The sequence below is a fragment of the Embiotoca jacksoni genome, unplaced genomic scaffold (assembly GCF_022577435.1).
Source record: "Embiotoca jacksoni isolate LCO1_2020_lvr unplaced genomic scaffold, fEmbJac1.0.p SCAF_14, whole genome shotgun sequence".
Taxonomy (NCBI): Eukaryota; Metazoa; Chordata; class Actinopteri; family Embiotocidae; genus Embiotoca; species Embiotoca jacksoni.
The window spans coordinates 12,429,099-12,446,444 of record NW_027185274.1 but is presented as its reverse complement, the minus strand read 5'-3'; the positions used below and the strand labels follow the sequence as shown (position 1 = coordinate 12,446,444).

The following is a 17,346-nucleotide window of genomic DNA, read 5'->3' as shown; positions in this document are numbered from 1 at the left end:
GCATAACATCTCCCCAGTCTTTCACAAATATGTTCTGTGTCGTAATTGCACGGTTGTTTTCTCATGATCATGTTACTACCAATGTAATTTTCCGTGTTCACTGTGTTTTGTTGATGAACCATCCCTTGGCATGCTCTCACCTCTGTTCCCTTTGCCAGTGTTCTAAAGTTTTGATAGCCTGTTTTGTAGATTTGTGGCAGAGTTAACAGCTACAACTGCTGTTTGTTGCGTTTGAAGACTTTAGAGGTGCATTTGCAGTAGATTATTAATTATGCAAGTTGATTGTGTGTTCCACATTTGGCTGATAGAGCTAAGTGTTACAGATGTAAAGTACTGCTTTAAGTTGTGATGCACCTTAAAACAACACTTGAAATGCAGTGTAATTTTAAGTAGTCACTCTCAAAGGGTTCCTTAGTAAATAATTCAGTCTTGTGTTACTTTCCATAGTAAATCTTGGGTTGCCACTGCAGTTTTACATATCCATTTAAAATACTTGCATTTTGAAATGATGTGACTCACTGAAATGATCTCACCTCAGTAAAATGTCTCTTGGATTGCATGCTTATCAGGCCCCGTGCTAGACTAAATGACCTGTGAAGATAAATGGTTTTTAAATGACTTCAGCTTTGGCCCTTCAGGCCTCATAGGTATCCTGAGTTAGTCCATGTGGCAATATCTCTACATGCTTGTAATATACAATTTGGTAAACAGATTTTCACTGTCTATGGAACAATTTATCTCCTCTTGATTGTTTTCCTTTGTACAATATCCCAGATATATGTCATAGTAAAATACCTCACATGGCTGCACCATGATCGCAGCCTTGATGATGACAGAGGAACTTGGAAAATGCTTTTGAGTCTTACTCAAGGAATCTAACATCAATGTTTCAATTCGCATGTTTTCAGTCGAGCCGACCTGTCGAACACTAGTCTCGTTTCTCAACCCTGAGTTGTCAGAAAAGAATTCATTGGAATGGCACAGATGCATGTGTGGACCATCTGGGAGAGGAAATGCACTTGGCCAACTTTACATACCATGGCCACAGGCTGCATTTGTTGACTGGTTTTCTCACCTCACACATAATTTGCACAATTGGACCACACTGGTCAGAAATGAGCAGTGTTTCAAAGTTATATTCTCTGTGCACATGTACTCCGTGTACTGCTGTATATTCTTATGCTTGCAGTGTGTTTCTGCCTTGCCTGCATGTCTTTACAGTACCTTCTGTGAGTGTCTGCTCCAAGCTAAAATGGGCGATGGTATGAACTGGGGGGGGGGGGGGGTTAGGGATACTCTTCAGACATATTCAGGGGATCAGTGTTGGCAGAGCAACTGTGGCATTCCTCTACACAGTAGAATTACAGGGGCTCTCAACTCTCACAGAAACAGGAAACGGCAGAAACATTGGGTCAGCTTGAAAGCTTATAGCGTACCATGTTCTGCTCTGTATGGCTTGTAGCATAAACAATGACATCAGAGACTCGGTGGATATGGTGTAACGTGTGGTGTACAAATTAACACTGTTTGAATTAAGAGACAGGAATAATGGTCTTTGGACAGATGTGTTTGAAATAAGGCATGCGTTTGTGGAGGTGAGAGACTTTCAAAGACTCAGGCTGGTGAGGTCAGACAGAAATGGACGTCACTGGGCATGGCAGCCTGCTTTGTCTGTAATCCAACGTGTAATGATGACTTTTACAGTTGCTGTTAATTTGGAGCCATTTTTAAGAATTGCTCAGCGGCCCAAAGATGATGTATTTGTTGTGATGCCGAAGTGTGTGGGTTGGTGAGACTCTCCAAAGATTGCCAAAGTTGCTTCGCCAATGTAAGTACCTACCACATGATGAAACAAAGCACTTTCTCTTTTTTACTCTGATGCAAAAGTCCCCTATAAAATTAAAAAATGATCACCCATACCAAGTGACTCATGACTAACTACTCTAACGAAGCAGCTTTATTACACAGATTCTGACCTGGGTGCTGTCCCAAAAGCAAAGCCGTTAGAGAATGAGGCAACCTTTCTCCGTTTGTCTCTCGGAGCACTGACAGTTTTGTACTCGGGGTCATTTGGCATAAAGGGAGGCTCAGGCTTTGGGACCTCTCATTGATCGTGTCAATGACTCCATGGAAAAGGAAAGCAAAAACAATAAAAGGCTTGCCGCCAAAGTCGGCTGGCTCGCACCAGCCAGCCAGGGAAAGAGTTTATGTGTAGCGGTGTGACTGTGAATGCTTAATTAGTCCAGCATGTGCCTATTCCTGCTTCTCACCGCTCGGTGCCCGTGACTGACAGCACACCAAACCTTGAAGTGACAAGGAACAGGGGAGGTCACAGGAGAGGTGGGGGAGAGGAAACAAGGGGAACTTCACTGTGTCCACGTGTCTCACGCGATCTGGAATCACTACAGCACCTCACATCATTCTTTCTTCATCCAACTTGTCCTACGTCACCTTGTAAGAACGCAATTTATCCACCAACTTGGGAGTGAAACAGTGTGATAATTTGATACTGATAAAAAAATCTGGTGTGACATGATGATGGGCTTTGCTTTCAAGGTGAACATTTCTGAAACCACAGCTGAAGAACAGAATCTGCCCATCGGTCACAGTAAAATGAGGATTGTCTTGGGATCTCCAGAGATCTATCGAAGATGACGTTCATCTTCAGGAAGATTTTCCATCACATTACAGGAAATGGCGGTATCTATATTACCATAACATTCTTCTGTTCTTCTTGCAACTACCCTACTTTTTGTTTGTGATTTCTCTCTAGCCCAATGTTTAGCTGAACACTAGACTGTCAATTTATCACTCCTCTGTGAGTCTCCTGTGATTTTTGAATAACTTCACTGTTTTCCGACCCCAGAGATGTACGAGTTGTAATCCTCTCTCCCAGCTTTACGTAAACAAGCATTTGTTCTTAAACTGTGTGCCTGGTGAAATATGAGATAAAACAAAAACTACAATGAGAAACAAGTCTTAAAAAATGTCTTTGACATTCCAGAGCTTCAGCTCCGGAGTCTGCTTTCCTCGCGTCTGCCGTCAGTTACAGTGGATCTCTGCCATGGAATTCTTCACTCTCTTAAATTAAACCCTTCACCAGGCCCAGCTGGTTCACAAAGTGGAGAGAAGGGGAGGAAAAACGGAGGACATGGAAAGGAGCAAGCAAATGCTTCTTTCACTTCTCACGTTTGGCTTCCTCTGGTTGCTGCTGTTAACGCCTCATGTCTGGTCAGCAAAACTGCTTAGACACCAACTGGAGAGGAAAGAGTGAGAGAAAAGAGGAAAGGATGGCAAAAGAGGGTGGGCAAAAGTAAGAGAAAAAGACTGAGAGCCGAATGGATCGTTTTGATTTATGTCCCTTGTATGCCTCTGGTCCTGAAACAGAATTACCTTACCTAACCTCAATGAAGAATGAGCAAGCTGCTTCAGTGTAGAGATTGAAACCAGATATTTCTGTTCACACTGGCTCGCATCCATCACTTGTACTGGACCCGACTTTGTGAACAAGACTGGTGACTGAAAGAACTGGCCATACTGTCTGGCCAGACTTATTCCAGTGTCAGTCTTCTGTTTAAATAGCAACGTGTGTGACATGGTGCAGCAGGAGGCAATGACTTTGGCTGCCTGTCCCTCGTCACATTTTCATTCCACTGAAAACAAGACTCTTTCTTCGTCGGAGAAGGTCTAGACTTGCATTTACTTGGGTATATATCCTCACTGAGATCATTTTTAAACAAGCCACCACAAATGAATCACTGCTGTTGGGCAATGCTCAGTTATTCACGGGCACACCATCCCGAATTTCACCTATGCAACCTGCTTGTGCACTTGCCTCTGCACTGCTGTGAAAGTTAGTGGTCTTTTCTGAAAGGAAACTAGCTATTCAACCTTGTTTCTGTCACCTTTTTTTTTTTTTTTCCTTTTTTTTTTTTTTAAAGAAATCTAAACGGAGGAAACTATGATGCTTTATAGTCTCGCATGACTTGCCGTCCAGTTTCCTTGGCCCTCAGTCCTGCCTCCTGTGTGGTATTAATTTTCTGTCCCATCTTTTATTTAGAGTATTAACCTTTGGTAGCATTGTTTTGTCCAAGGTCCAAAGGCAGCTGTAGACTCATGTGGCTCGAGGGTCTCTGAGAAAATGAGGCCCTCCCATTTAGTGTACAGCAATCCTTCAGCTTGTCAGCAATCAAATAAATACTGGGACCAGAACCAAAGAAAAGTGATGATTTGATATCAGGGACTTGGTTCAGGCTTTCTATGTGTGGTTCATAACAACAAACAATATTGGTGGAGACTTCCAATAATGTGTGAGCTAAAACATGTCTATTTGTGTGAGCTGACATGCTGTAATAATAGTAGTCCAACAAAAGCATGCTTGTTAGAGCTAACAAGATGGTGTAAATATAGCTAAACAGAAAGCTTTTTTACAAAATCTCTGTCCTTCACCTCCCAAATATACAAGCAGTAGATGGATGCCAAGCTGACAAAAGTCCAGATGTCGTTAGCATGTCCTCTCTCTTTGACCCTGAAAATACTCAACCTATCTTTTACTTGAGAGTTTTATTTGCCCAGTGTCTAGTGATGGCAGAACTATAGTAAAATAACGTTTATTGTCCTACTTGTCTAAACCCTTTGTCTGCCCAAGGCCTGCACTTATGGTCAGACACACACACACACGCACACACGGACACACGCGCGCACACCTGCATCTTAGCTCCTGATCTCAAATCAGAGAGTTCAGCTCAACGTGGCAGGTTGTGGTCAAACCTGAGCACGACTGCCAGATCCAGGTCAGGCCACGCACATGTGAGTGCAGGTGGGCCAGATGATGGATGAATAAGCTAAAAGTCTCCCCAGTCCTGCCTGTCTTCACTCTCTCTGCAGGTTTTTCTTCCACTGACACACTTAATCGCTCTGTTGCAAAGTGTGCTGTATTTTTCCAGGACTCACTGACAAACACATACACCTCAGACTGGCCAATGAGACATTTTCTGATCTGGGGGCTAAACCAGACAGTAAAGTTTTGGCCAGACTTTAAGGGTTTAAGGCATCAGTAATGTTCCATACATCTTGAAAATCTTGTTTTGTGTCAATTCTTTTTATGAGACGAGGTGCTCGTGGATAAAAATGAGGTAGACTCCTCAAGTCAGCATGAGACACTGGAAAAGGGGAAGTACATGAGCTGGATTTATTCAAAAATGTATTGTTTTTGTTATTACTTTGAGGTGCATTTAAGGATAGATGAGCAATCGAGAAGAATGAAGCCGAAAGGCTTGAAGGAGATGGATTATCTCAAAGACGCTTCGCTTAATGCCTGGGCTCATGTTGCATGCTCGGTCCGTTTGCCAAGCCCTTGGTGAGGCCAGTGCCCACATTTGTTTTGATTAGGTCATGAAACTTCACACCACATTTTTCTCCGTCTCTCCCAACACATTCTTCCTCCTCGTCAGTATCACTACCTGCACCCTGCAGTTTGCTGAACCGAGTCCAGACTCTCACCCTTCACTCAGATATCTCTCTCTGTCTCTCTTCCGTGTTCAACTTCTTTCCCATGCTTAGTTCTTCTCACCCCAGATTGTTTTGGCTTCCAAGTATTGATGAAAATAAATTCCTTGGTGGACTAGCTTGTTGGCAGCATGCAAATTTCCTCTGCTTTCAAAAACAGTCATTACTCCAACCTGTTTGTCTCCGATTGGAGAACTTGTTCAACTCACAGCTTCTTTTAATTCAGCTCTGAGAAATGCAACTCTGACAGTAATGTTCCTCACATGTTGTTTTTTTTCTTCTTTTTTTTTCTCATGTTCTAAAACATACATTCCCATATGTTAGCCCTAGAAAATAGGCATTTATAACTTTGGCACTAATCTGGAGATACTTAAGGTCAACTTAATGTAGATGTGAGTAATACCACACCTTTATTGTTTCTTCTTTGCTTCTTTAAGTATTTCACTTATACTGTTTTGTAATGTGTAACATGAAAGTTAGGCATGATATTTCTTAACGTATTAAATCCCCTTTTAATTTTAATTGTGACATGTTGCTCTTAAAGGAAGGTGACCTTGGTCTTCTAGTTCATAGCAGCCATTGAACCCAAGCAGTGTAAGCCTTTGTTTAGAAGTCTTCTCCAATTTAGAGTTTTCTAATATCACTTATAGTTACGTATGTTTTAAGATGTTCTTTTTCCATTACCTTACATTCTTCTCACATTTTTGTTCTTGTCAGCAATCAGAAACCCAACCTGGGATGACTTTATCCGTCAAGTGAAACCAAAAGCTTTTGCCGGCTATTGATGAGTTCGGGGATTTTGGTCTTAAACAGAACACACTACTCCAGTGTTTAGAAGTATATCCTGGAAGAGACCTGTTTTTAATGTTATTTCTATCATGTATCTTGGTCAGTAAGGGTCAAATCGGTCCACTGTGCCCACAGTACAGTCCTTGGCTCTAGAAACATACATATAAGTGTTTTCAATCAAATTTAATTAACCCACAGGATAGTGTGTCTTTTGCCAATTCATTTATTTTTGAATGTACAGTATGCAGTACTTGCAGGTCCTGAAAGTTTTGATGAAAGATTGAGTGATTGCTTTTTTTTCTCTTGAAAGATAATTACTGCTGGATAAACCACAAATAACTCATTGTCGCCTCAGTGAGGAAAACTGTTTCTTTTCAATGACTCCACTCACCCCTATCTATAGTTTGTGGTACCATACACTTTATTTTGTTTCTGTCTTCTCTTTTCTGCTGCCTTGCTATCATCTTTTCCCTCTTCAGGTTACTATGGCAATCTAGGAGTCGGAGGTTTTGGAGCTGGAGGCCTGGGTGCTGGAGGTCTGGGTGCTGGAGGCCTGGGTGCTGGAGGCCTGGGTGCTGGAGGCCTGGGTGCTGGAGGTGGTGAGTATAATAAGCAAGAACTTTAAACTGGGATTAGTGCTCTGTGTAAGCGTTACACATAGTCAGCATGTTCACTCACCTTTGACCCGTTTCCTTTAGGTGGTTATGGGGGATATGGCGGAGGCACTGGGGGCTTTTTCCCTGGAGCTGGACAGAAAGCTGCCAAAAGAGGTACCGCAGGCGGCAGAAAATGTCTTGATAGAAATGTAACAACAGTTTTCTATGAAAGGAGGGAAGGCTTCAGTTTCAGGTTTTTTTTCATTGCATGTTGCCATACTTAACTTTGCCATACAACACGTATCCTCTCAAATAGTACGTGTTAGTACATAAGTGCAAGTTTTTGAACACGGCATAAGAATGACTGAAGGAGAGTATATAGAGGGAATGACTGCAGCTATCCACGTTAACTGTAATTCTACTGTTTCTATTCTTATTTCATTCAGACTCTGGCGATCATTGGCCGTTCTGCTAGTCTTAGGAAGTAATTATTAATAACAACTGGACGAATATTCAGCTTTGTTCTTGCACGGTTTAAGTAGCGTCTGAAATCAGTTGCTTCTATGACATTAAAAAGATGCCGAGACAACAACATAGAAAACAGTCTTCCTGATTGGGTCCCTTGAAGGTTGTTCTAAATCCCTCATGATGACATATACAGCTGAAACTCTATTTGTGCTACTGACAGGTGCAGGAGGGCCTCTGCTACCACAAGGGGGTAAGCGCATTTTTGGCCTTTTGACAGACTACTGTACAGACATCAGACTGTGCTGAATACTGACTGACACATTTTCGAACTTTGAAAGATCTACAGCTTGCATGTTATGAGAAAGCCAAAATGAATGTTTCACATTAATGTTAACTCAGCATGAAAACACTGTTTGGCAAACACATGTACGTTTTTGTCATGTATTTCTAAATCTTTAACAGTTTGAACCTCAGCAGAGCCCAGCCTGACCTTAGAGTCTGTGCTGTGTAAATGCACATGATTATCTTAAAATTAGGAAGGCTGATGAACTCAGAATTCAGGAGGGCTCAGTCATGGCCAGGACTGTACTCTGGCAAAGAGCCTACTCTTAAGTATGGATTGGCAATGAGAAAACTTCAGTCCCTAGAATCAGTCTGTACTGTTTTCATGACACTCAAAATAACAACCTCTTCCTCTGAAACAGCACAGATAAAAGAAAACATTCCCTTGCCAAATTTTTCCTCACCAAATCTCCCAGACCACATACTTGCAGGCAGTGTGCAATGTCTGTCCGGCAAACTATGGGGAGTCTATGATTAAAAATGAGAAAAAGTTTTTAAAAATAAACAAAAGTGTTTTATCCTGCTGCCAAGCTCCCTTACAAGTGAGGCTGACAGCTCGTTTCCTGCATGAGAGGATTGCCAAAGAAATGAGGCATTTGATGAGGCAAAGAAAATGCCATGCATTCTGACTGCCTTTTCTGATTAGGTCAAAAGTCAGCCGTGTTACTGTTGGTCATGGGGTGGTGACAGATTGGTAGGGCCAGATTAGCTGCTCTCTAATACAAATGACCAGTTGAAATTGGCACAAGCCACAAACTGGCTTCTAGCTGCTTCTCAGTATCACAGGGCCCTCTAGTGGACCACTGGAAGGTTGTCATAACCCTAAAGTGTGTTAATAGTCGTGGAAATTCAAGATGAACAATGATACAACAAAATGTCGTTTATCAGTTTAATAAAACAAGATAATATAAGAGTTGATATAAGAATTACTAAGAATGATTCTTATGATGATCACCAAGAATTCCTAAGTATTAATACAAATGATCAAAGAATCACAAAGAGTTATCAAAGAATCCCAGAGTCAATCTAATTCAGCCGAGAGGACAGGCTCATGCACACAGCGTGTGCTTGGTGAGTCTGACAAATCTTACAGATACAGTCACACATTTATCAGGAAACATGGAAATACAACATAGCACAAGGACATCTTCCACTGTGAGTTTGGAATGTTTCCTCCTCACTCGACGCAGCTAAGCAAGCACGTCATACATGAGAGAAGTGCTGGAGATCAGCTGGAAAGTTACAGAGAATCATGATGGCAGATAAGTTATGACATATATAAGGTAATGATTCATTTTGCTCTGACATTTATCACTCTAGTTCCACTAAATGGGACTTTAACCTCCAATCTAAAAATATTCTTCATGTCAGAGCACTTTGTGTATGAACAGGGGCTGGAGGAGCAAGAGGGGGACTTGGAGGCCCTGGAACTGGAGCGTCAGTGCCCGCTGGAGGCAAGACACAAACAACACATAATTCTTCACATTTTCTATTTTATTTTGGATGGATTTAAAAAAAAAAAAAAAAAATTAAAAGTATATTTTAAACCCAAATTCCACTGTAGCTGACAAAGAGCCAATTTGGGCTCTTAACACTCCTTTTTATAATGTAATGAAATAAAAACATTTAAAGAGAGATATTTACAGTGTAGCAAGGTCCTTGGGAGCGAGGAATCACAGATACAATTCTTTTGAATTCAGCACCCTTACAAGAAAGATGTGTCGGTGCGTGCGTGCCTTTTGCACATTGTGTATTTGTCATAGTCCTCTCAACGAGCTAAGAAACATTTCATTTTTTTCTTTCAGCACCTGTTATTCCTCAGACGGGCCTTCCAGGAGGGGCGGGTGGCGGTGCAGGAAAGAAAGCTGCCAAAGTGCCAGGTCTCGTAGACTCAACAATAAACTCATGAGGCTGAAGGCCGACAGGATGCAGTTCACTTGGCAGCAAAACCACATCTCATAAATCTTCCCCTGCATTTGGCAGGTGTTTGGTGTGGCTGGAAATATTTAGAACAAAATACACTAATTATTTGCAAAATAATCCAAATGTTTTATTAGTGAATCATAAAGTGGTTCAGGTGTGGCTCTGCAGTTTTTAATATTGTTTTTCTAAATCAGCTTGATCTATATCAATATACTTTTTTTTTTTTTTTAATCTACAAACCTGTAGGTGAAAGGCCACGTTTACTGTATGTTGCACTTTAAATACAGCAGCAATGATTCAATGAGCTTTACCGAACAAGGAGAAAAAGAAGAAGACGAGGGGAAAAAAAGATATGAGGAAGACCATGTATAACGTATATTACATATATTATTCCAATCTGTGGAAAGTAAATACTATTTCAAGATTTATTCTTGCAATACACTCTGATATGTTCTCCTGAGGACATTTTTGTAAGTATCTTCTGTGCCAGTCATAAAAATACTACAATACTACAAAAGCTTCATAAGAGGATTTCACTCATAATATATAATAGGAACCACAAACTAATTCATAAAACACAGAACTAAGAACTAAGGTACTTTATTAAAGTCCTCATTAAAAAATTACCCCATTACATTTAAAAGAAATTACTTCCCATGTTTTCACTACTTGGATAAATAAGATGAAGGTGAAGTAACATTGTGTGCTGTATGACTCTTTGAATTGTTGAGGTGAAACAAACACAGCAACGCCTCTCCAGATACAGTAAATCATTGTATCAACTACAGAAAGATTATATCCAAAAAATAAGATGACAAGTAGCCAATTATCTTTTCTGCATCCTGTTTGGCTTCGTTATGTCAGTTTTTTTGTGGCATTTAATTTTCCAGGTCAACATTGTAATGCATGCCTCAGAAAGAAAGATCCCTCTCAAACATTTCACTTTGAATATAAAAGTCCAGTATTGTGCTCTCATTGACTGCGGCAGGTGTGGGTGTACCTGGACTTTATCAAGGTGGACTGGTGCCAGGACAAGGTTTGTTTCATTCATTCTTTATCTCAGGCAGTATTTACCAGGGCTTTTACGAACAAGCACTGAGCAAGGACTTCATCCAGCTGTTTTCTGTTTGTTTATGGCTCCTTTAGGGTTCGGTGGGCGTGGAGTTCTGCCTGGGGTGGCCACAGGGACCGACCTGAATACCAAATCAAGTAAGAACTATTTTTTTTTACTCGTGGATGCTGGCAGATTTCAAATTTCTTTCATTGGCAGTGAATGCCACACATACGTGGCAGTTATACAAAAGTGACACAATAGAAAAATCTAACGTGCACAATACACACTCTGTATACTCCTTCAGTGGACAATATTAAACAGAGATCTTTAGTGGAAGACACACAAAAAGAAAAAACCTTGTAGATGTCAAAGCGTAATTCCATTCAACCACAATGATACGGGAACTATTTCGTTTCAAACCCAGTTTTTTTTAGTTTGTTGTTTGCATTTAAAAGCTGTAACTCTGTTTAATATTTACACAGAAACAATCTTCTATCTTATTACCTGCGTCTGACTGGAATGTGTTTTTTTCTTATGCAGTTGGAGGGGGAGGGGGTCAAGGAGGCCAAGGCCCTGGTAACTTCAACTATTATTATTGGTTATAGAACAAACAAATGTATTTGGATTTGTAGTATTAGCTTATAAGGATTTAAACACATTTCTCGCGTCACAGGGAGTCGTGGGTATAGTGGATCGTTGCAGCCAGGAGTGTTTCACGGATACCCCCTGAAATCACCCAAAGCGCAAGGTGTGACATGACTCTAAGTGCACAGTACCTGTTTCATTTTGAGGTTGCACTCTTCTGTATATATGATCTGTTATGTTCATTGTTAGTGTTTGAACTGCGAGCTTGCCAACTTACTGATACCACTTCAGCTATACGAAAGCCAGCTGATGACTCTGGTACACTAGATATTTGTACATGAGAATTACTATCTAAACATTGTGTGCTGATTAGTAATTTTTGAATAAGAACTACATTTACGTGTAAAAGCAAAACTGGCTGCACAGGTTCAGCCCCACTGCAAACACAAGGCAAGTGAATGTCCGTGCTGTATTGTCATCTATAAACTTTGCTATTGTGTAAGCCAGCTGTGAGTAAGTGAACAAATTAAAGAAGAGCACAATGAATTAATACGAGACTCTATGGCTCTATGGCTACAAACATGCTGTGAAATTTGGCAATGAAATACTTGGCTTCGATTGCTCCTTGCTTTGATTTTCTAATGTCTTGTTGGGTAAATGTAGTTGTGAAAAGTTATTTTTTAACATTTTACTCTAATTTCGACTCTGGACTCAACCAAGTCAAATTATTGGCACTCTAAACAATTATACTGCAATTAAAAGTATGGGCAATGGTTTAATTTTATTTGAGACATTTTCACACACAGGACTTTCTCAAGAGGTTATTTTTTTCTCTTCAGGGGGCTATGGATCAAAACCTGGAGGTGGCAAACTTCCCTATGGTATACTTTCTTTTTTACATTTTTGTAAAGATTTATCATCCGTTGAAATCCGTCACTTAATGATGTGTCACATTACAAAATATATGTTTCAGGTTATGGGGGCTTTGGTAATGGTGGGGCTGGACTTCCAGGAGGACAAAGTGGCCCTGGGTCAAAGCCTGGATATCCTATTGGAACTGGTGTGTGTTTTCTTTTAAATGTACTGTTAAATTATGTGGAATAAAAAAGACAAAAAAAAAGAGCCTTTTTTTTTTTCTTTCTTCAGGAGTGGGCCCCGGGGGCATCTCACCTGCTCAGGCTAAAGCTGCCAAATATGGTAACTGACCGCACTGACTGAAGACAATGCTTCTTCATCAAGAAAAACATGACACAAACTGTAAAATATATACAGACCATATTCGTATGTGACTTAGATCTATGCTCCCTGCTGCAGGTCTTGGAGGCGTTGGAGGCATTGGAGGCGTTGGAGGTGTTGGAGGCGTTGGCAGCGTTGGTGGACTGTATCCAGGACAGGTACCAGGAGGTATGATATCCAGCAAAAGAAATGAAAACATAGTATATCTATAGCCCTGTTAGCAGTCTCATGACTGAGAGAATCATCACACAGCAGAAAATACAGTTGTTGGATGGTGGGAAATAAAATGACAAATTTGCTCACCATTGATTCTAACTACAACCTGAACTGGATAAAACTTAATTTGAGGTCCAGCTCTACATAATCCTCTTTTATCCGTCAGTGAAATAGTAACGTCACACAAATATGAGACAATAAACACAAGACTTTGCCATTCCTTGAGTCTCACTAGGATGACTTAACAAAACCAGTACATTTAAATATACTTTAATTGTTAAAATGTAATCATACTGTATGATTTTCTGTCTTTAAATATCTTAACAGCAGGGTATGCTGGGTCCAAGGCTGCAAAGTATGGTAAGAACTTTTGTATTTTTTATATATCATGAAAAATATTTAAAATCATACTGTTTACAATATAGAATGAATTATTCTGTAAGTAGCTGAAAAGTTGACCAATGAATATATCTTATGTTGTGTAGAACTTCTCAATTTATATTGACAAATTTGTTCTACTGGTGATCCCTGGACAGGAGTCCCAGGAGGGGTACCGGGAGGATTCCCTGGAGGAGTGCCAGGAGGTGTGCCGGGAGGATTCCCTGGAGGAGTGCCAGGAGGTGTGCCGGGAGGATTCCCTGGAGGAGTGCCAGGAGGTGTACCGGGAGGATTCCCAGGAGGAGTCCCAGGAGGGGTACCTGGAGGATTCCCGGGAGGGGTACCTGGAGGTGCTCCACTTGGAGTCCCAGGAGGAGTTCCACAATTACCAGTGGGTGGTGGATATTCACCAGCAGCCAAAGCTGCTAAATATGGTATGGTGTAAAAAACTTTATCGAAAACACTTTTTTAACATTATGTGAGCCGATATTTGATAAAACTCGTGATCTCAAAAGTACCTCACAACATTTGATCTTTTCCCCCCACCATATGTAATGAAGGTCTAGGAGGACTGGGAGGAACAGGAGGACAAGGAGGGCTTGGAGGAGGTGGAGGGCTTGCGGGAGCAGGAGGGCTTGGAGGAGCAGGAGGACTGGCAGGAGCAGGGGGGCTTGGAGGATACGCTGGCGCTGCCAAAGCTGCTAAATATGGTAATAAGAGAATACTATTATCAAATCTCTGAACTTGTTCCTCTGGGTCGATCTGGATTCTTGGCAGAAGTGCTCATTTAAGTGTGAGGCAAAGAACACCGAAGACCAGTCAATAGGCCATGAAAGAAGCCTACAATATATAAAGGGTTTATTTTACAGCTTTGCTCCTTTTAAACACTCAGGAACTGTACAGTCTTGATAACACTCAGACCTGTCCCCTGGTTCCCCCTATTACAGATTTAGTCTCCTGAAGGACACTTGAAAATTTTAGTTTAGTAAAATGGAAGCGATGTTGCAGATATCTGCTTGTTAGGTATGCACAAGAAAAGGGGAAGTCTTACTTCAGCTGCAGGAACTCATTGTGTTACAAACATGAGCTATTCAGGGGAAAATAATAGCATTAAATACTTCTTCTTAAGTGTTCTCAGTACCAGCAAACTCACTCAAGTTGTACTATATTACATCATACAACGAGCTTTATGTGTAAATAGGTTTCTCTTCCACAGGAGTAGCAGGAATAGGAGGAACAGGAGGCCTTGGTGGAGCAGGAGGACTGGGAGGTGGAGGATACCCGGCTGCTGCTGCTGCTGCTGCTGCTGCCAAAGCTGCAAAATACGGTAGAATGTTTTTTAGAGAAAACAGTATTGCAGACCAAAGTCTTAGCGTTTTACATGATTACATGATTCACTTTTGCATTAAAGGTCAAGGTGGTGCAGGTGTTGGTCCAGGTGGTGGTGGGGGTAGAGGAGGAATTCCCAGCACCTCATTTTTACCAGGATATGGATGTAAGCTTTGACTTTTAATCTATGGAAGCTATATAAGAGATATTCTATTAGTTTTCCCAAATAATAAGATCATTTGTTTAATCTAACCAATTTTTGCCTTGCTCCTGTTCAGCTTTAGCGGCTGGTGCCAAACCTCCTAAATATGGTGAGATTGTGTATTTATCTATTTTATACAGTATATAATGTAGAGCTTATATTTTCTATATATTTTTCATATTTTCATTTAAAGATTTAATTTAGGTTGCTAAAATGATAATGGCGGTAGCTGACAATTTCTGCCAATTGACAGGAGTCCCAGGAGCAGGCCTCGGAGGAGTAGGGGTACCAGGAGGGGTTCCGGGGGGGATTCCAGGGGGAACAGGACAGGTACTACCTGGCGGTGGTGGCTATGGTGGTAAGTTGTTAAATTCATATTTCAGTTTAGACAAAAAGGGTTTTATACAACAATGTAATTAGTGTAATCTAATAAATTCTCAGTCGCAAACATCATGTGGCCTCCTCACAGGTTATGGAGCTGGTGCTGGAGCCAAACCCCCAAAGTATGGTATGTTTTTGTTTTTTTTCTAACACCTCTTTGACTTATTTGAGCAGTAATCAGAATCACCTTTATGATCTCGGAACCTATGAACACATGTTAATGAGGTGATCATAATGTTTCAGTAGGACAAAGGCCCAATGCTCATGGGCCTGGGGGGCTTGGGGGGACAAAAACAGCAGGACTACATGGTGCTATACAAGCAGTAGGAGCTCTCTGCTGCAAGAGCTACCAAACACTGCAGCAGAAACGAGCATGAAATTATATGAATACTGCACTTTTAAATACATTTTATAAGATATGAAATTATTCTAATGGGAAAGATTCAGTTCTTAAAAATGAATGTAATGTCCTTCTCAAACGTTAATGGCTCAAACATTTAATGTCTTTCTGATTGTTTTAATTCTGTTTGCTGTTGTGTGCAGCACTTTGAACTACAACTTTTGTTGTATTTAAATGTGCATGAATACAATCAACTCCACTTAACTGCTTAGATTTTACTTGCATAGCTTACAATTAGATTTAACAGTAAACTAACGATGCAGCCTGCTCCATTTCTCCTAAATAGGAGTCTCAGGAGGAGCTGGAGCAGGGTTGGGAATTGGAGGTCTGGGGGGAGCAGGAGTTCCTGGTTTAATACCAGGAGTAGGAGGTGGATACTCTGCTGCTGCAAAAGCTGCTAAATATGGTAAGCAAAGTGAGCACATAAATGGGAATATAATTGTGATAGATTTCCAGTAATTACTGAAAACAAAGTGATTTTTTTTTTTTTTAATTATTTTTTTTACTTTATCTAATTCTATACATTATTATATTTTATCAGCTGTAAATTACTCATTCAGCCTGCTGTGTTTCCCTGGATTAGGAGTTGCAGGAGGTGCAGGAGCAGGGTTAGGAACAGGAGGACTAGGAGGGACCGGAGGAGTGGGAGGAGTACCAGGAGGTGGACAATACTCTGCTGCTGCAAAAGCTGCCAAATACGGTAGGTGAAAATTTAGCACACAAATGGAATATAATTGTTCTGATAGAAAGAATACAATTTTCAGTATTGACTGACTAATAAGTGTATTTTCCCACGTTATCGCTGTATACTATTGTATCCACTGCAAATAATCATGCAGCCTGCTGTGTGTCCCTGAATCAGGAGTTGCTGGAGGGGTAGGAGGTGCAGGAGCAGGGTTAGGAACAGGAGGACTAGGAGTGGGAGGAGGAGTGGGAGGAGTACCAGGAGCTGGACAATACTATGCTGCTGCCAAAGCTGCGAAATACGGTCGGTGAAAATTGAGCATTAAAACACACAAATTCAAATGAACTCATTAGATAGGAAGGACACAGTTTGTAGTCATTATACATGTATTTTCTAACTTAATCTAATACCATAAATTGTAATATTTTATTAACTGCCAATGAATCATGCAACCTGCTGTGTTTCCCTGGATTAGGAGTTGCAGGAGGTGCAGGAGGTGCAGGAGCAGGGTTAGGAACAGGGTTAGGAACAGGAGGACTAGGAGTGGGAGGAGTGGGAGGAGTACCAGGAGGTGGACAATACTCTGCTGCCGCCAAAGCTGCTAAATACGGTCGGTGAAAATTGATCATAAAAACACACAAATGGAATATAATTGTTCTGATAGAAAGAATACAATTTTCAGTAATGACTGACTAATAAGTGTATTTTCCCATGTTATCGCTGTATACTATTGTATCCACTATTGTATCCACTGCAAATAATCACTGCAAATAATCATGCAGCCTGCTGTATGTCCTTGAATCAGGAGTTGCAGGAGGTGCAGGAGGTGCAGGAGCAGGGTTAGGAACAGGAGGACTAGGAGTGGGAGGAGTACCAGGAGGTGGACAATACTATGCTGCTGCCAAAGCTGCTAAATACGGTCGGTGAAAATTGAGCATTAAAACACACAAATGCAAATTAAGTCATTAGATAGGAAGGACACAGTTTGTAGTCATTACAAGTCTATTTTCTAACTTAATCTAATACCATAAATTGTAATATTTTATTAACTGCCAATGAATCGTGCAACCTGCTGTGTTTCCCTGGATTAGGAGTTGCAGGAGGTGCAGGAGGTGCAGGAGCAGGGTTAGGAACAGGAGGACTAGGGGTGGGAGGAGTGGGAGGAGTACCAGGAGGTGGACAATACTCTGCTGCCGCCAAAGCTGCTAAATACGGTCGGTGAAAATTGAGCATAAAAACACACAAATGGAATAT

General features: G+C 41.0%; 1 protein-coding gene across 7 annotated transcripts in view; it reads left to right on the top strand.

Moving 5' to 3' along the window:
- The window catches only part of elna (elastin a), a 47,168-nt gene that overhangs the window by 17,284 nt on the left and 12,538 nt on the right, over positions 1 to 17,346 (top strand). For 5 of the 7 annotated variants that reach the window (XM_069148013.1, XM_069148016.1, XM_069148015.1 and 2 more), the window contains 27 exons: positions 6,777 to 6,896; positions 6,996 to 7,067; positions 7,582 to 7,611; positions 9,095 to 9,157; positions 9,509 to 9,583; positions 10,615 to 10,662; positions 10,773 to 10,835; positions 11,221 to 11,256; positions 11,354 to 11,428; positions 12,105 to 12,146; positions 12,239 to 12,325; positions 12,412 to 12,462; positions 12,580 to 12,669; positions 13,045 to 13,077; positions 13,254 to 13,529; positions 13,656 to 13,805; positions 14,312 to 14,422; positions 14,507 to 14,590; positions 14,703 to 14,735; positions 14,880 to 14,984; positions 15,096 to 15,134; positions 15,694 to 15,813; positions 15,991 to 16,107; positions 16,270 to 16,395; positions 16,568 to 16,702; positions 16,898 to 17,011; positions 17,184 to 17,306. In XM_069148013.1, coding sequence (XP_069004114.1) covers positions 6,777 to 6,896; positions 6,996 to 7,067; positions 7,582 to 7,611; positions 9,095 to 9,157; positions 9,509 to 9,583; positions 10,615 to 10,662; positions 10,773 to 10,835; positions 11,221 to 11,256; positions 11,354 to 11,428; positions 12,105 to 12,146; positions 12,239 to 12,325; positions 12,412 to 12,462; positions 12,580 to 12,669; positions 13,045 to 13,077; positions 13,254 to 13,529; positions 13,656 to 13,805; positions 14,312 to 14,422; positions 14,507 to 14,590; positions 14,703 to 14,735; positions 14,880 to 14,984; positions 15,096 to 15,134; positions 15,694 to 15,813; positions 15,991 to 16,107; positions 16,270 to 16,395; positions 16,568 to 16,702; positions 16,898 to 17,011; positions 17,184 to 17,306 — 2,418 coding nt within the window. The remainder of the gene's footprint in view (positions 1 to 6,776; positions 6,897 to 6,995; positions 7,068 to 7,581; positions 7,612 to 9,094; positions 9,158 to 9,508; positions 9,584 to 10,614; positions 10,663 to 10,772; positions 10,836 to 11,220; positions 11,257 to 11,353; positions 11,429 to 12,104; positions 12,147 to 12,238; positions 12,326 to 12,411; positions 12,463 to 12,579; positions 12,670 to 13,044; positions 13,078 to 13,253; positions 13,530 to 13,655; positions 13,806 to 14,311; positions 14,423 to 14,506; positions 14,591 to 14,702; positions 14,736 to 14,879; positions 14,985 to 15,095; positions 15,135 to 15,693; positions 15,814 to 15,990; positions 16,108 to 16,269; positions 16,396 to 16,567; positions 16,703 to 16,897; positions 17,012 to 17,183; positions 17,307 to 17,346) is intronic. The other 2 variants (XM_069148017.1, XM_069148018.1) reach the window with 2 other exon arrangements.